Source organism: Ranitomeya variabilis, chromosome 1, assembly GCF_051348905.1.
Source record: "Ranitomeya variabilis isolate aRanVar5 chromosome 1, aRanVar5.hap1, whole genome shotgun sequence".
In the NCBI taxonomy this organism is placed as follows: domain Eukaryota; kingdom Metazoa; phylum Chordata; class Amphibia; order Anura; family Dendrobatidae; genus Ranitomeya; species Ranitomeya variabilis.
Window position 1 is genome coordinate 815753019 of NC_135232.1, and position 26247 is coordinate 815779265.

Here is a 26247-nt window from a genome sequence, read left to right on the forward strand (position 1 = left end):
AGGTGTCTTTTTATACTGATAACAAGTTTAAACAGGTGCCATTACTACAGGTAATGAGTGGAGGAAAGAGGAGACTCTTAAAGAAGAAGTTACAGGTCTGTGAGAGCCAGAAATCTTGATTGTTTGTTTCTGACCAAATACTTATTTTCCACCATAATATGCAAATAAAATGATAAAAAAACAGACAATGTGATTTTCTGGATTTTTTTTTCTCAGTTTGTCTCCCATAGTTGAGGTCTACCTATGATGTAAATTACAGACGCCTCTCATCTTTTTAAGTGGTGGAACTTGCACTATTGCTGAATGACTAAATACTTTTTTGCCCCACTGTATACCACCACGGCCATTCCCTCACAACAGTGCACATATACCACCCCGGCCATTTCCTTCACAACAGTAAACATATACCACCACGGCCATTCCCTTACAATAATGCACATATACCACCACGGCCATTCCCTCACAACAGTGCACATATACCACCCCGGCCATTCCCTCACAACAGTGCACATAAGGCACCCCGACCATTCCCTCACAACAGTGCACATATACCACCCCGACCATTCCCTCACAACAGTGCACATATACCACCACGGCCATTCCTTCACAACAGTGCACATATACCACCCCGGCCATTCCCTCACAACAGTGCACATAAGGCACCCCGACCATTCCTTCACAACAGTGCACATATACCACCCCGGCCATTCCCTCACAACAGTGCACATAAGGCACCCCGACCATTCCTTCACAACAGTGCACATATACCACCACGGCCATTCCTTCACAACAGTGCACATATACCACCCCGGCCATTCCCTCACAACAGTACACATAAGGCACCCCGACCATTCCCTCACAACAGTGCACATATACCACCCCGACCATTCCTTCACAACAGTGCACATATACCACCCCGGCCATTCCCTCACAACAGTGCACATAAGGCACCCCGACCATTCCCTCACAACAGTGCACATATACCACCACGGCCATTCCTTCACAACAGTGCACATATACCACCACGACCATTCCTTCACAACAGTGCACATATACCACCACGGCCATTCCTTCACAACAGTGCACATATACCACCCCGACCATTCCCTCACAACAGTGCACATATACCACCCCGACCATTCCTTCACAACAGTGCACATATACCACCACGGCCATTCCCTCACAACAGTGCACATAAGGCACCCCGACCATTCCTTCACAACAGTGCACATATGCCACCCCGGACATTCCCTCACTACAGTGCACATATACCACCACGGCCATTCCCTCACAACAGTGCACATATGCTACCCCGACCATTCCTTCACAACAGTGCACATATACCAACCCCAATTCCATCACAATAGTGCACATATGCCATCCGGCCATTCCCTCACAACAGTGCACATATGCCACCCTGCCATTCCCTCACAACAGTGCACATATGCCAGCCCGACCATTCCCTCACAACAGTGTACATATACCACTACGGCCATTCCCTCACAACAGTGTACATATACCACCCCGGCCATTCCCTCACAACAGTGCACATATACCACCCCGAGCATTCCCTCACAACAGTGCACATATACCACCACGGCCATTCCCTCACAACAGTGCACATATGCCACCCCGGCCATTCCCTCACAACAGTGCACATATGCCACCCCGACCATTCCATCACAACAGTGCACATATGCCACCCCGACCATTCCTTCACAACAGTAAACATATACCACCACGGCCATTCCCTTACAATAATGCACATATACCACCACGGCCATTCCCTCACAACAGTGCACATACAGGTCCTTCTCAAAAAATTAGCATATAGTGTTAAATTTCATTATTTACCATAATGTAATGATTACAATTAAACTTTCATATATTATAGATTCATTATCCACCAACTGAAATTTGTCAGGTCTTTTATTGTTTTAATACTGATGATTTTGGCATACAACTCCTGATAACACAAAAAACCTGTCTCAATAAATTAGCATATCAAGAAAAGGTTCTCTAAACGACCTATTACCCTAATCTTCTGAATCAACTAATTAACTCTAAACACATGCAAAAGATACCTGAGGCTTTTAAAAACTCCCTGCCTGGTTCATTACTCAAAACCCCCATCATGGGTAAGACTAGCGACCTGACAGATGTCAAGAAGGCCATCATTGACACCCTCAAGCAAGAGGGTAAGACCCAGAAAGAAATTTCTCAACAAATAGGCTGTTCCCAGAGTGCTGTATCAAGGCACCTCAATGGTAAGTCTGTTGGAAGGAAACAATGTGGCAGAAAACGCTGTACAACGAGAAAAGGTGACCGGACCCTGAGGAAGATTGTGGAGAAGGACCGATTCCAGACCTTGGGGAACCTGAGGAAGCAGTGGACTGAGTCTGGTGTGGAGGAAATGGGCTACAGGTGCCGCATTCCCCAGGTAATGCCACTTTTGAACCATAAACAGCGGCAGAAGCGCCTGACCTGGGCTACAGAGAAGCAGCACTGGACTGTTGCTAAGTGGTCCCAAGTACTTTTTTCTGATGAAAGCAAATTTTGCATGTCATTCGGAAATCAAGGTGCCAGAGTCTGGAGGAAGACTGGGGAGAAGGAAATGCCAAAATGCCTGAAGTCCAGTGTCAAGTACCCACAGTCAGTGATGGTGTGGGGTGCCATGTCAGCTGCTGGTGTTGGTCCACTGTGTTTCATCAAGGGCAGGGTCAATGCAGCTAGCTATCAGGAGATTTTGGAGCACTTCATGCTTCCATCGGCTGAAATGCTTTATGGAGATGAAGATTTCATTTTTCAGCACGACCTGGCACCTGCTCACAGTGCCAAAACCACTGGTAAATGGTTTACTGACCATGGTATTACTGTGCTCAATTGGCCTGCCAACTCTCCTGACCTGAACCCCATAGAGAATCTGTGGGATATTGTGAAGAGAAAGTTGAGAGACGCAAGACCCAACACTCTGGATGAGCTTAAGGCCGGCGTCACACTGGCGAGTTTTACGGACGTAAGAGCGCAGAAACTACGTCCGTAAAACTCGCATAACATACGGCACAATTATTCTCAATGGGGCTGCTCCTATTAGCCGTATATTACGGTTCAGTATTATACGGCTTTCTACGGCCGTACAAAATCGCAGCATGCTGCGTTTGTCAGCGTACTGCGCAAAAAAATCGCCAATGAAAGTCTATGGGGGCGAGAAAAATACGGATTCCACACGGACCAGCAGTGTGACTTGCGAGAAATACGCAGCGCTGTTAGTGAAAAGTCGGTAATTCAATTGCCGGCTTTTCATTTCTCCTGCACAAACCCGACAGGATATGAGACATGGTTTACATACAGTAAACCATCTCATATCCCCCTTTTTTTTGCATATTCCACACTACTAATGTTAGTAGTGTGTATGTGCAAAATTTCAGCGCTGTAGCTGCTAAACTAAAGGGTTAAATGGCGGAAAAAATTGGCGTGGGCTCCCGCGCAATTTTCTCCGCCAGAGCGGTAAAGCCAGTGACTGAGGGCAGATATTAATAGCCAGGAGAGGGTCCATGGTTATTGGCCCCCCCGTGGCTACAAACATCTGCCCCCAGCCACCCCAGAAAAGGCACATCTGGAAGATGTGCCTATTCTGGCACTTGGCCACTCTCTTCCCACTCCCTGTAGCGGTGGGATATGGGGTAATGAAGGGTTAATGCCACCTTGCTATTGGAAGGTGACATTAAGCCAGATTAATAATGGAGAGGCGTCAATTATGACACCTATCCATTATTAATCCAATTGTTGGAAAGGGATAAAAAACACACACACACATGATTGAAAAGTATTTTAATGAAATAAACACAGCGGTTGTTGTAATAATTTATTGTTCTCTCAAATCCATTTGCAGTCCCTCGCTTGGCAACATAATAAACGCACAAGATACATACCTTCTGATGTACTGTCAGGTCCAACGATGTAATCCATCTGAAGGGGTTAACTAATATTACAAGCAGGAGCCCTGCTATAATGCAGCTGTGCTCCGTGCTTGTAATTCCCCTGCGAATGAATGAAATGTAGGTCATTGACCTACATTTCATTCATTCGCGGTGAGGCGCCCTCTGGTGGATGTTCTCATGAACTGCAGCCTGGGAACTTTTTCCCACGCTCCAGGTCATATGAGGACATCCACCAGGGGGCGCATCACCGCGAATGAATGAAATGTAGGTCAATGACCTACATTTCATTCATTCGCAGGGGAATTACAAGCACGGAGCACAGCTGCATTATAGCAGGGCTCCTGCTTGTAATATTAGTTAACCCCTTCAGATGGATTACATCGTTGGACCTGACAGTACATCAGAAGGTATGTATCTTGTGCGTTTATTATGTTGCCAAGCGAGGGACTGCAAATGGATTTGAGAGAGCAATAAATTATTACAACAACCGCTGTGTTTATTTCATTAAAATCCTTTTTAATCATGTGTGTGTGTGTTTTTTATCCCTTTCCAACAATTGGATTAATAATGGATAGGTGTCATAATTGACGCCTCTCCATTATTAATCTGGCTTAATGTCACCTTACAATAGCAAGGTGGCATTAACCCTTCATTACCCCATATCCCACCGCTACAGGGAGTGGGAAGAGAGTGGCCAAGTGCCAGAATAGGCACATCTTCCAGATGTGCCTTTTCTGGGGTGGCTGGGGGCAGATGTTTTTAGCCACGGGGGGGGCCAATAACCATGGACCCTCTCCTGGCTATTAATATCTGCCCTCAGTCACTGGCTTTACCGCTCTGGCGGAGAAAATTGCGCGGGAGCCCACGCCAATTTTTTCCGCCATTTAACCCTTTATTTTAGCAGCTACAGCGCTGAAATTTTGCACATACACACTACTAACATTAGTAGTGTGGAATATGCAAAAAAAAAGGGGATATGAGATGGTTTACTGTATGTAAACCATGTCTCATATCCTGTCGGGTTTGTGCAGGAGAAATGAAAAGCCGGCAATTGAATTACCGGCTGTTCACAGATATCGCGCTGAATGAAATCTAAATACAGAATATATATATATGTGTCTCAATGACATATATATATATATACTGTATATATGTTTTAATGAACATTTGAGCACATAAATCCATTAGATGTCGGTTTTGCAAGCCTGCGCGAAAATCTCGCAGTACGGATGCCATACGGATTACATACGGAGGATGCCATGCGCAAAATACGCTGACACACCCTGCCTACGGATCACTATTTTGGGAACATTTCACCGTATTTCGGCCGTATTACGGCCGTAAAATACGGACCGTATTATCTTACGCCGAGTGTGACGCCGGCCTAAGGCCGCTATTGAAGCATCCTGGGCCTCCATAACATCTCAGCAGTGTCACAGGCTGATTGCCTCCATGCCACGCCGCATTGAAGCAGTCATTTCTGCCAAAGGATTCCCGACCAAGTATTGAGTGCATAACTGAACATTATTATTTGATGGTTTTTTTGTTTGTTATTAAAAAACACTTTTATTTGATTGGACGGGTGAAATATGCTAATTTATTGAGACAGGTTTTTTGGGTTATCAGGAGTTGTATGCCAAAATCATCAGTATTAAAACAATAAAAGACCTGACAAATTTCAGTTGGTGGATAATGAATCTATAATATATGAAAGTTTAATTGTAATCATTACATTATGGTAAATAATGAAATTTAACACTATATGCTAATTTTTTGAGAAGGACCTGTATACCACCCCGACCATTCCTTCACAACAGTGCACATATGCCACCCCGACCATTCCCTCACAACAGTGCACATATACCACCACGGCCATTCCCTCACAACAGTGCACATATACCACCCCGGCCATTCCTTCACAACAGTGCACATATACCACCACGGCCATTCCTTGACAACAGTGCACATATACCACCACGGCCATTCCCTCACAACAGTGCACATATGGCACCCCGGCCATTCCTTCACAACAGTGCACATATGCCACCCTGCCATTCCCTCACAACAGTGCATTTCCTCACAACAGTGCACATATACCACTACGGCCATTCCCTCACAATAGTGCACATATGCCATCCCGCCATTCCCTCACAGCTGTGCACATCATGCTCTTCTGCATCTAGCTGACAGGACACACGCTGAGGTAACAGAGCGCCAGCAGTGACAGGAGCGGAGTACACACTGTGCTGGCTCGCACACACCGCAGGTTGGTCAGAGCAGGAGTCCCGCCATTGGCTGTGTGCTAGGATCAGCCCTGAGCTCACACACAAAACTCCGGCAGCGCAGCTCCTCACAGCAGTCCTAACTGTGGAGAACGGGAGCGCTTACCACCGCCGGCTTCTTTGCACATCACCGACATCGTCGCCGCGACTACACCTCTCACGTCTGCCGCTCCATGCGATTTCCGTGGATTGTAAAACAATAAAGTCATATGGTGTAGTCATATATTAAGCACCTGCCTTGTGACATGGCCGCGGGACGTCCTCTCTGGCTCTTGCTGTGGCTGGGGTGCCTGTGTCTGGCTGACATGAAGAGCGCTGACACCGGGGCACAGCACAGGCACGAAGAAGCCGTGCTGCCAGTGGGGGACACGGTATCCGAGCACATGCTCAGACTCTATGATAGGTACCGAGGCGATGGAGTGTGGGGCACAGACGCGGCCAGGCACCAGCTGCCCCTCCACAACGGGAATACGGTGAGGAGCTTCCGAGCCCTGCCCGGTGAGTAGTCTGTGCTCTGTGCCCACATGATGCGCCGTGTATGCTGCTCCCTCCAGCTGACCGGCTGCTCCCTACAACTGACAGGCTGCTCCCTACAGCTGACAGGCTGCTCCCTCCAGCTGACCGGCTGCTCCCTCCAGCTGACCGGCTGCTCCCTCCAGCTGACAGGCTGCTCCCTCCAGCTGACCGGCTGCTCCCTACAACTGACAGGCTGCTCCCTACAGCTGACATGCTGCTCCCTACAGCTGACAGGCTGCTCCCTACAACTGACCGGCTGCTCCCTCCAGCTGACCGGCTGCTCCCTACAACTGACAGGCTGCTCCCTACAGCTGACATGCTGCTCCCTACAGCTGACAGGCTGCTCCCTACAACTGACCGGCTGCTCCCTCCAGCTGACCGGCTGCTCCCTCCAGCTGACCGGCTGCTCCCTCCAGCTGACCGGCTGCTCCCTACAACTGACAGGCTGCTCCCTACAGCTGACCAGCTGCTTCCTCCTGCTGACCGGCTGCTTCCTCCTGCTGACCGGCTGCTTCCTCCTGCTGACCGTCTGCTCCCTCCAGCTGACCGGCTGCTCCCTCCAGCTGACCGGCTGCTCCCTCCAGCTGACAGGCTGCTCCCTCCAGCTGACCGGCTGCTCCCTACAACTGACAGGCTGCTCCCTACAGCTGACATGCTGCTCCCTACAGCTGACAGGCTGCTCCCTACAACTGACCGGCTGCTCCCTCCAGCTGACCGGCTGCTCCCTACAACTGACAGGCTGCTCCCTACAGCTGACATGCTGCTCCCTACAGCTGACAGGCTGCTCCCTACAACTGACCGGCTGCTCCCTCCAGCTGACCGGCTGCTCCCTCCAGCTGACCGGCTGCTCCCTCCAGCTGACCGGCTGCTCCCTACAACTGACAGGCTGCTCCCTACAGCTGACCAGCTGCTTCCTCCTGCTGACCGGCTGCTTCCTCCTGCTGACCGGCTGCTTCCTCCTGCTGACCGGCTGCTTCCTCCTGCTGACTGGCTGCTCCCTACGGCTGACCGGCTGCTTCCTCCTGCTGACCGGCTGCTCCCTACAGCTGACAGGCTGCTCCCTACAACTGACAGGCTGCTCCCTACAGCTGACCAGCTGCTCCCTACAGCTGACCAACTGCTTCCTCCTGCTGACCGGCTGCTTCCTCCTGCTGACTGGCTGCTCCCTACAGCTGACCGGCTGCTTCCTCCTACTGACCGTCTGCTTCCTCTTGCTGACCGTCTGCTTCCTCTTGCTGACCGTCTGCTCCCTACAGCTGACCGGCTGCTCCCTACAGCTGACCGTCTGCTTTCTCCTGCTGACCGTCTGCTCCCTACAGCTGACCGTCTGCTCCCTACAGCTGACTAGCTGCTTTCTCCTGCTGACCGTCTGCTCCCTCCCTACAGCTGCTTCCTCCTGCTGACCTTCTGCTCCCTCCTGCTGACCGGCTGCTCCCTACAGCTGACCGTCTGCTCCCTACATCTGACCAGCTGCTTTCTCCTGCTGACCGGCTGCTCCCTACAGCTGACCGTCTGCTCCCTACAGCTGACCAGCTGCTCCCTACAGCTGACCGTCTGCTCCCTACAGCTGACCAGCTGCTTTCTCCTGCTGACCGTCTGCTCCCTACAGCTGACCAGCTGCTTTCTCCTGCTGACCGTCTGCTCCCTACAGCTGACCAGCTGCTTTCTCCTGCTGACCGTGTGCTCCCTACAGCTAACCAGCTGCTTTCTCCTGCTGACCGTCTGCTCCCTACAGCTGACCAGCTGCTTTCTCCTGCTGACCGTCTGCTCCCTACAGCTGACCGGCGGCTCCCTACAGCTGACCGGCTGCTCCCTCTTGCTGATCGGCTGCTGTCATGTGTAATGCTGGAATACTAGAATCGCTTTATGTCTGATATTACAATTGGAATCAGGTCACTGTTGGTCACTGGTTACTGACGATGGAATGGTAATCGATCACATCGATGATGATGGATTATACTGTGATTGTAGATTCTTATCGTCAGATATGTGATGTCAGATTAATTGTCCCACCAAGGAACACATAAGACAGTGGTTCCCACAGCCAGGATCCTTGCTTCCCCAGAAGGCAGCTGTTATTGTTACAAGCAGGGATGCCAGGCTGATATCCGTCTGTGGGTATGGGGCAATCAGGACAGTCACCTGGTACCATAGTAAAAGTGAGAAATCCACAGGGGAAAGAGTAAGAACTCCTCTAGGACATACAGGGGGATTCCTGTCGTTCTGTCATGTATCAGTCAGAATAAACCTATCTCATAGAGCTAAGCAAGACTAAGGAGACTTCATGATATATGGGCTCTCCTGGGAAGGAAAACATCTTCAGGAATCAATGGGAATGATTGATTCTGGGGAAATGTGTGTTCGGTGACATTTAGAGATGATTCCATAGTGTGATGGAGCTGATCACAGCTATGCCATATTCTAATACATGTATGGGACATTATTACACCTTTAGATCAGAGTCAGACGTGCGTATGAAAAAGCAACTGATTTTCAACCCAAAAACCTTGACAATTTTCTTCTGTATTGTCATCCATGTGCCATCCGAATATACATCTTTGAGCCATCCATATTTGTGCATCAATATTTTATAATGTGCATGATCCAATAGTTTCCAAGGTTATTAATAATGCAATACATATTATTCATGTGGGATCCGATTTATTTTTTGTGCACCCATAGACTTGCATAGGTGAGAATAGTGGCTGCTGTGATTCTTTTTCACATGGACAAGTAGTCCATCTGACCAGCCTATAGATTCACGTTGGTCAGTGTACTGTCCGATTTTTACTGGTCTGAACCAGCCCTAACTTGCAGACCTCTGCTGAGATGTGCCAGGTTTTCATAGCGGTTTCTCATCCATTAGAATGGCGAGTGTAGGTGCCGCTTGCATTTGTGTGGAGTTCTTCCTGTTACCATGGTTTGCACCGACACTTACCAATGTGCTCCAAAGTGTACATGTGTGTCAGATACAGGGAAATTAGATTGTCATCCTCACTGGAAATGGGAACTGAAGTGATGCCAGTATCTGTACAGCACCGGTGATATATAAACACAGAGAAGTAAGTAATTATTTATCGATGATGAAGACACTAGCTGTCAAAAAACATCCTGCTGACAATAGAGAAGAGACATGATCTCTCCCCTGACGCTCTAGACAACAAATCCAGGAGAATTTACCAATCAAAGCAAGATTAAACACATTAGGTCTCTATTACAATGTAGCAAACTGATAATATTTAGTCGACACATAATAATATTTAATAATACTTAAAAGGTATCAACCACTGAGGACTCTCAATTCTAAATATTTTTTTTAATAATACTTAGTAAGTTCATGATAATATTTAATAATACTTAGTAAGCTCATGATAATATTTAATAATGGATATTTTAATTTTAACTTGTGATTTTTAATGAACGCACTATAGGGGTGCTATATCAGCTTGCAAACACAGAAGACAGCTTTTCAGAATTAGCCGACTATGATCTTCATGGGCGACTCGGTGTCAGGGTCACTGAAAATACAAGGATTTCACTTCACGTCAATCAGCAGTGACTAAACACAATAAATAGAAAAATGGATCAAAAGTTTAATTGCTGCAAGAGCCTGAGGAAGCTGGTGCACCCAGGGTGCTATTCTCCATCCACCAGGAGCTAAGTGTTTTTAGAAACCCAGGGGTTGGACACAGAGGCGGACATATCATTGGTACAATCAGGGGCCCAGGAGGTAAGGGGACAACTTTCAACTCAAAGGCAGCTGGAACTGTGCATTATAATAATATATTGGGCAGCAAAGAGCCCTTCTAATGTTCTTTCACAGGGGCCCACTACTTTCTGTATCCGCCAGTGTGTGGACATGTGGGCACCGGGTTACATAGCTCTAAACCTGCCATGGTAGTGTATGTTGTTGCACTGTCACAGCGGTGTTTATTTGCCTTCCTCTGCTGACATTCACAGAATAAGTGGAATGCTAGCCAGCATGTGTTTCTTATGATAACTGGAGATGAAGCGTCTTGACAGCATATTTGGCTCAATGTCAATGGATTGCTATTCATTCCGCGCTATTCCATCTCAAGGCCGGCTTTTCATATGGAAGGAGGTGACGCGTACTCTGCATCCAGCGAGGAACAGGTTAACGTGCGTGAGCACTTTGTAGTTACGTTTTTCGTTTGGTCTCTGTTTACGCAGCAGGGAACACTTATGGGGAACAAGACCAGGAGGCATGTTGAACAAATCTGAAGTCAGCAATGCGGGGCTTGTAAAGTGCTGCTGAGCAGGTGCATACCCAGCGGTGTTCTAAGTGCCCTCTCCAGACAGCAGCAGAAATCCCAGCTTATATAAAAAGTTCGCTCACATTTCAGACATCCATTTATCTTTTCACAGCGGAAAAATCTGCAGCGTCTGCGTAAAAGTGCAGATTGCGATGAAGCGATGCTGTGTTGTGTTTTGATCACACCTTTGGCAGGGAAGAGAGTGTGGAGTTAATTACATTAATCCATTCTCTGCCAGAGTAAACAGCAGAGAGCTGGAAAGGGCAACACCTGGGTAAAAACACCACTGGGACATACTTTGGCTCCCCATCCTCCCATTGTACACAGTGATCCAGTGCAGAATAATTCACTTTGTTAATTGCGCTTTATTACCTCCATGTAATCTGTAGTTTAACGGTGGATTATCTCCACATCCTCTTGGATGTTCTTAGGACTTTCTAAAGATGCCTTTCTTAATTAGAAGCCAGACATCTGGGATACTTGCAATCTCCGTCAGATGTTTTGGCAGTGAGAAAAGTGTTAGACCAGCAGGCACGATATCCAGTCCATGCAATGTAAATTAATTATAACATATACACCTCAGCCTATGCGGTCATTAACTTGGAAATTTGGCACTCAGAATTGATGCGTAATCAAGACTTAAAGAAATTAAGTTTATGCTCGTTGGGTATTAAGTTTTGTAGCCTAAAGGAAGGAAGGAAGGGAGAGTTGTGCTTCATCGCTGCAGAAATGGCATACTATGTAGTTTGCTCAATTTCTGTCCATGTAGTCATTGAAAATGTGTGTTTTCTGTAAATCTTTTCTTCATACACAGAGAATACTATCTTTCAGCAGATCTTCAGTGTTGGGTTGTACAGAGCGTTTTGCTTTATTTCTTCTAATTGTGCTCTTGTGGGAATTATCTAAGGTTTTGTGATCCTCCAAATCAGGGTTTTATAAATGGCAGCAGGCTTGGACTGGCCCACAGGGTAACAGGGGATACCCCCGGAGGGCCCCTGTGCAGATCTGGGCCCCCAACCTCACTGTATGGGCAGTACTTGGCATAATTCACTAGATTCATTCTGTAAGCATCTCATCATTCATTAACCAAACTACCCAGTGTATTAATAAATAGAGATAGAAGTAAATTTATAGCAAGGGTAGTGTAATATTTGTATGCAGGTGAAAAGTGGGCCCCCCAAAGTCAATGTTACTGGTGGGCCCTTGGTACCCCAATCCGACACTGAATGCCAGGGTCTAAGGAAACAATACTTATAAAATCTACTAAATGCAGTTGTTTGGCAAATTGATTACTAATAAAAAAATCACATTGTTTTCTTAGGCCTCATTCAGACGTTTTTTTTTTTTTTTCCATGGATAGCTCTTGTACCTGTGATAGTTTATGGGGATATTCAATGTTTTTCCTCGGACCCTACAAGATCACAGAAATGCATACGATACTGATCTGAGTGTCTGGTCAAAATCTGCAAAGGCAATTTTCTGGATCTTTGAAAATACTGGATAGCACTCAGATGCCATCCGTGTACTGTCCATTTTTAACAGTCTGATAGATTTGAGGAGATGGAGAAACCGGATTTTTCCCATCAAAGAAAAACTGATGAACCTCTGAGCAAACTCTGATGAAAATCTGATGACACTTTGAAAATCACTTATAAAACTCAAACTGAATTTTGACTAAGGCCTTAATTGATCTACAGTCATTTCCTATTCCTCAAATACTGCACCTTTTACATCAACTTTTTGCAGTTTTTCATCAAATGTTCATAGAATCTCAAAGCCTTTAGCTTTGTGATCCTCCAGAGCCACCAACAAGTCATGTTTTCAGGATTTCCTTAGCATTGTACAAGTGATGAAATTCTTACCTGTGCTGGTTATGCCATGATCACCTGGGCAATGCTAAGGAAATCCTGAAAACATGACCTGTTGGATGGCTCTTGAGGACTCAAATTGGGGAACACTCCTGTACACTCCACCCACTTTCACAGAACATTTCGAAAAAGTACAACAATTAAAATGGCACACAAACAATTTCAGTCTAAGTGTGAGCAATAGAAATCATTTTATCGGACATTACATTTTCACTGTAACATAGTAACATAGTTATTAAGGTTGAAGAAAGACTTTAAGTCCATCTAGTTCAACCCATAGCCTAACCTAACATGCCCTAACATGTTGATCCAGAGGAAGGCAAAAAAAACCATGTGGCAAACAGTAAGCTCCACATTGGTGAAAAAAATATCTTCCCGACTCCACAGACGGCAATCAGACTAGTTCCCTGGATCAACGCCCTATCAAGGAATCTAGTATATATAACCTGTAACATTATACTTTTCAAGAAACGCATCCAGTCCCCTCTTAAATGTTAGTAGGGAATCACTCATTACAACATCATACGGCAGAGAGTTCCATAGTCTCACTGCTCTTACAGTAAAGAATCCGCGTCTGTTATTATGCTTAAACCTTCTTTCCTCCAGACGTAGAGGATGCCCCCTTGTCCCCGTCTCAGGTCTATGATTAAAAAGATCATCAGAAAGGTCTCTGTACTGTCCCCTCATATATTTATACATTAACCCCTTAACGACCTTTGACGCATACGCTGCGTCATGAAAGTCGGTGCCAAAACGACCTATGACGCAGCGTATGCGTCATGGAATGATCGCGCTCCTGCAGATCGGGTGAAAGGGTTAACTCCATTTTCACCCGATCTGCAGAGACAGGGGGAGTGGTGCTTCAGCCCAGGGGGGGTGGCTTCACCCCCCGTGGCTACGATCGCTCTGATTGGCTGTTGAAAGTGAAACTGCCAATCAGAGCGATTTGTAATATTTCACCTAAAAAACAGGTGAAATATTACAATCCAGCCATGGCCGATGCTGCAATATCATCGGCCATGGCTGGAAAACCTGAAGTGACCACCCCCCACCCCACCGATCGCCCCCCCAGTGCTCCGGTGCGTGGTCCGGTCCCCTCCGTCCTGTGCTCCGCTGCCCCGTGCTCCTGCCCGCTCCCCCGTCCTGCTGTCCGCTCCCCCCGTCCTCCGATCACCCCCCCTGTGCTCAGATCCACCCCCCCACCACCCCTTCATACTTACCGATCCTCCCGGTGTCCGGCCGTCTCCTCGCTGGGCGCCGCCATCTTCCAAAATGGCGGGCGCATGCTCAGTACGCCCGCCGGCCGGCAGATTCCTTACAGGTACATTTTGATCGCTGTGGTAGGTTCTACCACAGCGATCAAAATAAAAAAAATAATAAATAAACCCCCCCCTTTATCACCCCCATAGATAGGGACAATAATAAAATAAAGAAAATATATATTTTTTTTTTTTCCACTAGGGTTAGGGTTAGAACTAGGGTTAGGGTTAGAACTAGGGTTAGGGTTACGGGTAGGGTTAGGGTTATGGCATGTGCGGATTTGGCAGCGGATCCGCAGCGGATCGGCCGCGGATCCGCAGCGGATCGGCCGCGGATCCGCAGCGGATCGGCCGCGGATCCGCAGCGGATTGGCCGCTGCGAATTCGTAGCAGTTTTCCATCAGGTTTACAGTACCGTGTACACCTATGGAAAACCAAATCCGCTGTGCCCATAATGCGGAAAATTCCGTGCAGAAACGCTGCGTTGTATTTTCCACAGCATGTCAATTCTTTGTGCGGATTCCGCAGCGTTTTACACCTGTTCCTCAATAGGAATCCGCAGGTGAAATCCGCACAAAAAAACACTGGAAATCTGCTGTAAATCCGCAGGTAAAACGCAGTGCCTTTTACTTGCAGATTTTTCAAAAGTCGTGCGGAAAAATCTCACACGAATCCGCTACGTGGGCACATAGCCTTAGGGTTAGGGTTGGAATTAGGGCTAGGGTTGGAATTAGGGTTACGGGTGTGTTGGGGTTAGGGTTGTGGTTAGGGGTGTGTTGGGGTTAGGGTTGGGATTAGGGTTATGGCTACAGTTGGGATTAGGGTTAGGGGTGTGTTGGGGTTAGTGTTGAAGTTAGAAATGAGGGGTTTCCACTGTTTAGGCACATCAGGGGTCTCCAAACGCAACATGGCGCCACCATTGATTCCAGCCAATCTTGCATTCAAAAAGTCAAATGGTGCTCCCTCCCTTCCAAGCCCCGACGTGTGCCCAAACAGTGGTTTACCCCCACATTTGGGGTACCAGCGTACTCAAGACAAACTGGGCAACAACTGTTGGGGTCCAATTTCTCCTGTTACCCTTGCAAAAATAAAAAATTACTTGCTAAGACATAATTTTTGAGGAAAGAAGAATGATTTTTTATTTTCACGGCTCTGCGTTGTAAACTTCTGTGAAGCACTTGGGGGTTGAACGTGCTCATCACACATCTAGATAAGTTCCTTGGGGGGTCTAGTTTCCAAAATGGGGTCACTTGTGGGGTGTTTCTACTGTTTAGGCACATCAGGGGCTCTGCAAATGCAACGTGACGCCAGCAGACCATTCCATCAAAGTCTGCATTCCAAAACGTCACTACTTCCCTTCCGAACCCCGACGTGTGCCCAAACAGTGGTTTACCCCCACATATGGGGTATCAGCGTACTCAGGAGAAACTGGACAACAACTTTTGGGGTCCAATTTCTCCTGTTACCCTTGCAAAAATAAAAAATTCTGGGCTAAAAAAATATTTTTGAGGAAAGGAAACACATTTATTATTTTCACGGCTCTGCGTTATAAACTTCTGTGAAGCACTTGGGGGTTCAAAGTGCTCACCACACATCTAGATAAGTTCCTTGGGGGGTCTAGTTTCCAAAATGGAGTCACTTGTGGGGAGTTCCTACTGTTTAGGCACATCAGGGGCTCTGCAAATGCAACGTGACGCCCGCAGAGCATTCCATCAAAGTCTGCATTCCAAAACGTCACTACTTCCCTTCCGAGCCCCGGCATGTGCCCAAACAGTGGTTTACCCCCACATATGGGGTATCAGCGTACTCAGGAGAAACTGGACAACAACTTTTGGGGTCCAATTTCTCCTGTTACCCTTGCAAAAATAAAAAATTCTGGGCTAAAAAAATATTTTTGAGGAAAGGAAACACATTTATTATTTTCACGGCTCTGCGTTATAAACTTCTGCGAAGCACTTGGGGGTTCAAAGTGCTCACCACACATCTAGATTAGTTCCTTGGGAGGTCTAGTTTCCAAAATGGGGTCACTTGTTAGGGAGCTCCAATGTTTAGGCACACAGGGGCTCTCCAAACGTGACATGGTGTCCGCTAATGATTGGAGCTAATTTTCCATTCAAAAAGCCAAATGGCGTGCCTTCCCTTCCGAGCCCTGCCGTGTGCCCAAACAGTGGTTTACCCCCACATATGGGGTATCATCGTACTCAGGACAAACTGGACAACAACATTTGGGGTCCAATTTCTCCTATTACCCTTGGAAAATTAAAAAATCCTGGGCTAAAAATCATTTTTGAGGAAAGAAAAATTATTTTTTATTTTCACGGCTCTGCGTTATAAACTTCTGTCAAGCATCTGGGGGTTATAAGTGCTCACTATGCATCTAGATAAGTTCCTTGGGGGGTCTAGTTTCCAAAATGGGGTCACGTGTAGGGGAGCTCCAATGTTTAGGCACACATGGGGCTCTCCAAACGCGACATGGTGTTCGCTAACGATTGGAGCTAATTTTCCATTCAAAAAGTCAAATGGCACGCCTCCCCTTCCGAGCCTTGCCGTGCACCCAAACAGTGGTTTACCCCCACATATGAGGTATCAACATACTCAGCAGAAATTGCCCAACAAATTTTAGGATCCATTTTATCCTGTTGCCCATGTGAAAATGAAAAAATTGAGGCTAAAAGAAATTTTGTGTGAAAAAAAAGTACTTTTTCGTTTTTACGGATCAATTTGTGAAGCACCTGAGAGTTTAAAGTGCTCACTATGCTTCTAGATAAGTTCCTTGGGGGGTCTACTTTCCAAAATGGGGTCACTTGTGGGAGCGCTCCAATGTTTAGGCACACGGGGGCTCTCCAAACGTGACATGGTCTCTGCTAGCGATGGAGATCATTTTTCATTCAAAAAGTCAAATGGCGCTCCTTCCCTTCCGAGCCTTACCATGTGCCCAAACAGTGGTTTACCCCCACATGTGAGGTATCAGTGTACTCAGGAGAAATTGTCCAACAAATTTTAGGATCCATTTTATCCTGTTGCCCATGTGAAAATGAAAAAATTGAGGCTAAAATAATTTTTTTGTGAAAAAAAAGTACTGTTTCATTTTTACGGATCAATTTGTGAAGCACCTGGGGGTTTAAAGTGCTCACTATGCTTCTAGATAAGTTCCTTGGGGGGTCTAGTTTCCAAAATGGGGTCACTTGTGGGGGAGCTCCAATGTTTAGGCACACGGGGGCTCTCCAAACGCGACATGGTGTCCGCTAAAGATTGGAGCCAATTTTTCATTCAAAAAGTCAAATGGCGCTCCTTTCCTTCCAAGCCCTGCCGTATGCCCAAACAGTGGTTTACCCCCACATATGAGGTATCAGCGTACTCAGGACAAATTGGACAACATCGTTCATGGTCCAGTTTTTCCTTTTACCCTTGGGAAAATAAAAAAATTGTTGCTAAAATATCATTTTTGTGACTAAAAAGTTAAATGTTCATTTTTTCCTTCCATGTTGCTTCTGCTGCTGTGAAACACCTGAAGGGTTAATAAACTTCTTGAATGTGGTTTTGAGCACCTTCAGGGGTGCAGTTTTTAGAATGGTGTCACTTTGGGGTATTTTCAGCCATATAGAACCCTCAAACTGACTTCAAATGTGAGGTGGTCCCTAAAAAAAATGGTTTTGTAAATTTTGTTGTAAAAATGAGAAATCACTGGTCAAATTTTAACCCTTATAACTTCCTAGCAAAAAAAAAATTTGTTTCCAAAATTGTGCTGATGTAAAGTAGACATGTGAGAAATGTTATTTATTAACTGTTTTGTGTCACATACCTCTCTGGTTTAACAGAATAAAAATTAAAAATGTGAAAATTGCGAAATTTTCAAATTTTTCGCCAAATTTCCGTTTTTTTCACAAATAAACTCAGAAATTATCGACCTAAATTTACCACTATCATGAAGCCCAATATGTCACGAAAAAACAATCTCAGAATCGCTAGGATCCGTTGAAGCGTTCCTGAGTTATTACCTCATAAAGGGACACTGGTCAGAATTGCAAAAAACGGCAAGGTCATTAAGGCCAAAATAGGCTGGGTCATGAAGGGGTTAAAATAATATCACCCCTTAGCCTTCGTTTTTCCAAACTAAATAACCCCAAGTGTAATAACCTATCTTGGTATTGCAGACCCCCCAGTGCTCTAATAACCTTGGTCGCTCTTCTCTGTACCCGCTCTAGTTCAGCTATGTCTTTCTTATACACCGGAGACCAGAACTGTGCAGAACTGTGTTCTAAGTGTGGTCGAACTAGTGACTTGTATAGAGATAAAATTATGTTCTCCTCATGAGCATCTGTGCCTCTTTTAATGCATCCCATTATTTTATTTGCCTTTGTAGCAGCTGCCTGACACTGGCCACTAAATGTGAGTTTGTCGTCCACCCGTACTCCCAGGTCTTTTTCATTGACGGTTTTGCCCAGTGTTTTACAATTAAGCTCATAATTATACATCTTATTTGCTCTACCCAAGTGTATGACCTTACATTTTTCCCCATTAAAGCTCATTTGCCATTTATCAGTCCAAGCTTCTAGTTTACATAAATCCTCTTGTAATATAAAATTGTATAGATTACCCTGCAGAGTTTAGTGTCATCTGCAAATATTGAAATTCTACTCTGTATGCCCCCTACAAGGTCATTAATATGTTAAAAAGAAGAGGGCCCAATACTGACCCCTGTGGTACCCAACTGCTAACTGTGACCCAGTCCGAGTATGCTCCATTAATTACCACCCTTTGTTTCCTGTCCCTGAGCCAGCTCTTAACCCACTTACACATATTTTCGCCTATTGTATTCCCATTGTTCTCATTTTATGTATCAACCTTTTGTGTGGCACCGTATCAAAACTTTTGAAAAATCAATATACACTACGTCCACTGGCCTATATTTTCCAAGTTCCGTTTTTGTCCCCTTTTTGATTATTGGCACCACATTTGATGTACGCCAGTCCTGTGGTACAGACCCTGTTATTATGGAGTCTTTAAAGATTAAAAATAATGGTCTATCAATGACTGTACTTAATTCCTGCAGTACTTAGGGGTGTATCCCATCTGGGCCCGGAGATTTGTCAATTTTAGTGATTGTTTAGAAGCCACCGTACTTCCTGCTGGGTTAAGCAGGTGACATTTAATGGGGAATTTTTTTTTTATCACTGATCATATTGTCTGCCATGGGATTTTCTTGTGTAAATACTGTCTTCTGTAGGAACTCAAAAGGGAGAGACAGATCAAGTTAAGCTGACCAAACCTATGAAAACCTTATGATGAGTAACAAATAAATAAATAAGGTCCATACTCTTAAGACACGCTTCTTTATTTCCGTGGACGAATAATGTTGAAGTATTTCATGAAATGATGGAAAAATGCTGTGTGGTCTGGACAATAAATAGATGTCACTCTTCTCAAAGATAAATGTATTGTTCCTTCAAAAAGAGGACCTTTTATATGGTTTGATGGCTGACATTTATTTCCAATCTTTTCCACCATGTAAATTTGCGCACCAATAAAATAACAAACAGGGAAACACACGCTTACTGTTTGTCGGTAGCACATCCCCTGTAGTCCAACAATGTGCTGCTTGTTATATTGTAGTGAAAAGGTTTTTTTTAATATGGACAGCAGTCACCTCTAAAGGAAGCCAACCTCCACTTGATTACTTTGATTCTCATGTAAATATTATGATAATGAGTCGTATCAGTCATTCATTCCCCCTCCTGTAGCACACTACAGTTTTGTAAGAAACACATATCTTTTTTATTCCAGCGAATGTGGTTACGAAAACAAGAACTTTTGGGCCATTTAAAAGTATTCTGTCAGTAGAATCAACCCTTTTAAGCCATCTACAAGGGTACGTAGGTCTTGAGACCTGTAGATCAAGAGAGCAGACTGTCAGTCATTACATGTCTCACACTGGTAACGCCCCCTTTCATATAAAATAATCTCTGGAGGCACAGTCTCGGGGAGATCAGTGTGCCAGTCCATATATTTAAACAGCTCATTTATTAATTTGTTGTTTAATTCCAGGCATATTTACATGAGGTTTGATCAATAATGAATGTTCACACAAATCATTGTTCAGGCAATCATTGCCCTATAAAGAAGCACAGTATGACAGGAGGGAAGAGCGACCTTCTATGTGGCTCTCATTGTGGGCAGTTTTATCTAACTTTCTGTGTACAAGTGCTGGGCAGAATTTTTTGTATATGCTCTAAGCTACTGGCAGTGGAAAAGCATGGCTGTCTATTGAAAGCAATCAATGCCTACTGATTTCAGTGGTCAACTTGCAATATTTGTATCTTCTAATGATAAGAGCTGATTTGACGGGACCCTTGCTCCCTCCCTGTTCATTGAAAACTGATTGTCTACAGAGGAGATATTAGGGGAAGTAGTATGGAGTCTGACAGGCAATGCTCAATGTTAGAAAGTGTGCAAATTAGCTCTATTGTAGAGTGAAATATACCCCCATTGTCAACTTGGGTCTTTAACCACTTCACGACCTTTGACATATAGGTACGTCAAAGTTTGTGTCCCTGTTTTGATGCGGGCTTCGGCGCTGAGCCATCATCTTTATCTGCACTTGATGGCTGTTTTTATCAGCCATCAAGTGTCTCTAACAGTCTCTGTCAATCACTGGCAACGGCATTTAACACTTGCCGGCCAGAAGCACGTCATAAAACATGCCCATCGGCACCCCTGTCACATGATCGCTGGGCGCCAATGGGTTGTCATGTCTGCAGAAGAACTTCGTGCCTGTCATTGTGAATCTCAAATGAACACCAACTTGTGGCCAGCATTCTTAGGAGATCGATTTTCTGCTAGACATAGCATTGTGTAGCACAGGCAATCAATCGGATGATCGCAGCTTCAAGTCTCTTAAGGGGACTATTAAAGTCAGTAAAAAGTAAAAAAAAAAGTGTAAAAAATATCACAAAAATAATAAAACAAGTTGAAATCACCCCTCTTTTGCCCCATTGAAAATAAAACCATTTAAAAATACAGATATTTGGTATCTCTGTGTTCAGAAATTTCCAGTCTATCAAAATATATAGTAAATTATTCCACAGTACAGTAGACTGTTTCTAGTTTAATTTTTGTTCCAGGTCAATAAAGAGTAGGACTTTGTTTTATAGGGTAGTAGCTACCTCTTTGAAGTGGTACTTGGGAAATAGTTTCCTCTGTTTTCCTAAGGTGGTGAGTATATTGATGTGTTGTACAGTATGATCCATACAATAATTCCCCATTTAAAAAAGTAAAAAAATCTCAAATGCTCAAATTTAGACAATAAAGTATCACTTTTATTAGGCAATGGCACTACATACTGTACAGGTGTCTAAAATATTGTTATGTGCAAATAAGTCAGTTGCCATAAAAAATGCTCTTGTATGCTGTTTTCTAATTACCGTAATCAGGCATTAGAAGGAGAGCTGCTAAAATTCTGGGTCCTGAATTGAAGGCAACATCTGACTAACTACAAACGATCGCGTCACTAGCACGCCAATAAATTGTCACAGCACAATGTTCCACAAATTGGCCAACAACCCTGTCATATACTTCTAGTTTCTGCCTTAAATGTCCGAAATGCTTCACCATGGCAAATCACATTTTTGACAGATAGATGTCCACTGACGTCCATCGCAAATAGTGTAAAACTTTTGAAGCAATGGTGGCTTTTATCTTATATGTATAATTAGTTTTGCAGGGCTCTGTTCATGCACTGCCCAATTGCTCATCCTTCAAAGACTTCCACAGGAGACAAATAGCCCCAATGAAGGCTAGCGTCAATGCTGCAATCAAGATGTCTGTATTTCAAGGATTTATCTTAACATGATAAATGATTAAAGAGTGACAATTGTTACATTTTTATATAATAAATCAGTAGTACACATGAAAATATGCAACTCTGTATTATATTTTATCAGACAAATCTTCTTCTTTTTCCTCCTGAACTGTTCATTCATTCTCAATTCATGGGTAAAATCTGTATTCATTGAAGACAGATTTTTACATTACTGAGATAGGAGATGACAGCCGCTGCTGATGAGATTCTATGTAGATGGGAGGAGAAGGCAGGATCTAGAAGCAGAGCTCCTACTTCCTCCCAGTCCTGTCTACGTAGAATCTCATCAACAGCGGCTGTCATCTTCCCAACATGTGCTGTATATATACAGCACCACGGGAACTGAGTTCCCGCTAACTGTCTTATAGCTATGGCGCTGAGATTGCGCAGGCTCATGTTGAGCGCCACCGCTATCGAGTGCGGTTGTCAGCTCTGTGGGACCTGACACCCTGCAGCAACTCCCACCATCGATGCTATCACTGATCGTCGGCGTTTAACCCCTGTGATGCCGCTGTCAATAGTGACAGCGACATGGCGGGGCATCGCAGAGGGAGGGAGCTCCCTCCGTGCTCCCAACAGCAAAACACGAGGCAATCGCGTTGTGTTGATGGTCTTCATGGTGACCCCGGGCCCCAAGATGACTACAGGGTCACCCAGGGACGGTGGCCTGTCAGCTCATGCTGGAAGCTCAAGCTGACACACCTCCTCCTTGAATCTGAGACTCTGCTCTAATTCTCTACAGTTAATATGTGTAGCACAAATGTTGTGTATCAACTGCAACTATACAACCTAAAAATATGATACACAACCAAAGGATTTATACAGGTGCAGGCTGCATATATAGGGTCTGCTGAACACTGCATGTGTGTGCTAACAGCAAGAAGAAATTAATGAGCTGGTTATAATCAAAATACAGCTCCCCGCCCAAGAATGCGGTCCCTGAGAATCTGCTCAGGGGCCCGATAAAAGGTCATCGAGGGCCGTAATTGGCCCTGGGGCCTGAGGTTCCCCACTTCATGCACTTTATTATTTTGCCTTTTTACCAATTACATTATTTATTGCTTATTTATTAATATTGGATAGGCACACATACACTCTAGCTATAGATCTTATAATATGTTATCACTTGGATTTTTAAATAATTTTTGTAGCATTTAGCATCTAATCCAATGTGCTCATATCCGTATTGTTCATACCCTGCATCCTCCTGTACGTTTTCCACTTGTCGCTTTTTTCCCTCCCCCTCCTTCCTCCAGCTCCGTCGGAGGAAAATAAAGTTATAGCTCTCCGAATAAAGCAATGCAAAAATAATTATTTTTTCAATAGAATTGTTTTTAGTGTGTAAAAGCACCTAAAACATAAAATAATATAAATGAGGCATTGCTGTAATCATACTGACCCGAAGAATAAAGGTGCCTTTTCAGTTTTACTACATTCGCAGTGGCATAAAAAAATACAAAACAATAATTCCTGAATTACTGTTTTTTGTGCATTCTGCCTCCCAAAAATCGGAATAGAAAGTGATGAAAAAAATTGTAATGTGTCCGAAAATGGAACCAATAAAAACGACAATTCGTCCCGCAAAAAATTATAGCTCTCAAAATATAGACATGCAAACACTATTTTTTATTTTTTTTTTAAAAGCATCTCTTAGTGTACGACAGCAGCCAAACATAAAAAAAATATAAATCTGGTATCACTGTAATCGCATCGACTTGAAGTATAAAGTCGACTAATCGCTTATAGCATGAGGAATGGCGTAAAAAATAAATAAAACCAATTCTTCATCTGCTGTTGTTTTCATTCTGCCTCCCAAAGATCGCAGTAAGGCTGCCATCACACAAGCAGTATTTGGTCAGTATTTTACATCAGTATTTGTAAGCCAAAACCAGGAGTGGAACAAATAGAGGAAAAGAATAACAGAAATATATGCACCACTTCTGCACTTATCACCCACTTCTGGTTTTGGCTTACAAATACTGATGTAAAATACTGACCAATTACTGCTAGTGTGGTGGCAGCCTAAGGCTCAGCGCATATTTATCCTGCGCTGTACGCTGGGGTTTCTATGTAAATCTCTGAAATTCAGACGGAAACCCAGGTGGAAGATTCCCTATAATGAAGCAGATGGAGTCACAGTATGGGCCGTGTGCCTGCCTATGATCTGGCGTGCCCGTCTTTTTAGGTTTGCATAAAAGTTCAGTCAACCACAGTTTTGTGCACCTCTGAAAAGAATTACACCGCTGAACAGAGGCCAGACGGAGTCCAGAGTAACTCTGCTGCCACATTATAGTGAATGGATCCCTTGGGGTCTCATCTCACTTGGCAATTTAGATACAAACCCCAATGTAAGTGCTCAGCGTAAAGCTCAGGATAAATGTGATTCCAGATGTTATGTACAATGTTTCCTATAAAAGCTTCAAATCAGTCCACAAATAAAGCAAGTCCTCACTCAGGTCCATCATTTGTTAATGGAAATATAGGGGGATTCTACGTTGCTGGTAGTACAAAAGCTCTGGAAAAGTGCTATGGCTCCTCGCTAGTGTTGAGCATTCCGATACCGCAAGTATCGGGTATCGGCCGATACTTGCGGTATCGGAATTCTGATACCGAGATCCGATACTTTTGTGGTATCGGGAATCGGTATCGGGATTAATATCACTGTGTAAAAGAAAGAATTAAAATAAAAAATAGGGATATACTCACCTCTCCGGCGGCCCCTGGACTTTACCGCCGTAACCGGGAGCCGTTGTACCTAAGAATGCGCGCTTGAAGGGCCTTAGATGACGTCACGGCGCTCTGATTGGTCCGTAGCGGTCGCGTGACCGCTACGCGACCAATCACAAAGCAGTGACGTCACCTAAGGTCTTTCAAGCGCTTGAAAGATCTTAGGTGACGTCACGGCTTTGTGATTGGTCGCGTAGCGGTCACGCGACCGCTACGCGACCAATCAGAAGCTGCGGACGTCTTCTAAGGTATTTCAAGCGCTTGAAAGACCTTAGGTGACGTCACGGCTTTGTGATTGGTCGCGTAGCGGTCACGCGACCGCTATGGACCAATCAAAGCGCCGTGACGTCATCTAAGGCCCTTCAAGCGCACATTCTTAGGTACAACGGCTCCCGGTTACGGCGGTAAAGTCCAGGGCGCGTCAGAGGGTGAGTATATCCCTATTTTTTTATTTTAATTCTTTCTTTTACACATTGATATGGATCCCAGGGCCTGAAGGAGAGTTTCCTCTCCTTCAGACCCTGGGAACCATACAGGATACCGTCCGATACTTGGTGTCCCATTGACTTGTATTGGTATCGGGTATCGGTATCGGATTAGATCCGATACTTTGCCGGTATCGGCCGATACTTTCCGATACCGATACTTTCAAGTATCAGACGGTATCGCTCAACACTACTCCTCGCCCCTCCAAAGAAATTCAGCAAATTCTGCACTCCCAAATCCAAATGCCCCCTCCATTCTGATCACCACAGTTTGCCTAAACCACATATAGCGTTCACATGTTTGACATTTCTGTAGCGATGACAGACGGCCTAATTTACAGGTGCATGTCTCCAGACGCATGAGCTGGGCACTACAATGTACTGGTGACTGCAATGTACTGGGGACTGCAACGTACGGGCACCACAATGGCAGTTTGCAATTTTCAAAACGTCACTCCTTCCTTTCTCAGCCCTGCTGTGCCTCTAAACACTAGTTTACCCCCACATATGAGGTAGTTGTGTTCTCAGGAGAAATTGCACATTAAATTTTGAGATCCATTTTTACTGTTACCTTTTTGAAAATAAAAAATTTGGGGCAAAAATCATTGTGAGAAAAATTTGATTTTTTATTTTCACAGCTCAACATAAACTTCTGTGATGCACCCGGTGCTCACCACACAAATAGATAAGTTCCTTAGTTTCCAAAATAAGGTCACTTATGGGAGGTTTCCACACTTTAGACACATCAGGGGCTCTCCAAATGCGACATGGTGTCTGCTAATGATTACAGATAATGTTGCATTCAAAAAGTCAAATGGTGCTCCTTCCCTTTTGAGCACTACTGTGCACCCAAACAGTAGTTTTCACCCTCATGTAAGGGAATTGGCATGCTCAGGAGAAATTGCACAACACATTTTGGGGTCCATTTTTTCCTGTTCTCTTGTGAAAATAAAAAAAATGGATCTAAAGTAAATTTTTTGTGAATAAAAGTTTAATCCCTTTCTGACATTGGACGTACTATCCCGTCGAGGTGGGGT

At 44.8% G+C, this 26247-nt stretch overlaps 1 protein-coding gene across 1 annotated transcript in view; it reads left to right on the forward strand.

Moving 5' to 3' along the window:
* Nucleotides 1-6256: 6256 nt before the first annotated feature.
* The window catches only part of BMP3 (bone morphogenetic protein 3), a 186869-nt gene continuing 166878 nt past the window's right edge, over nt 6257-26247 (forward strand). Inside the window, exon 1 of the mRNA XM_077274580.1 lies at nt 6257-6721. Coding sequence (XP_077130695.1) covers nt 6469-6721 — 253 coding nt within the window. The 5' untranslated portion in view covers nt 6257-6468. The remainder of the gene's footprint in view (nt 6722-26247) is intronic.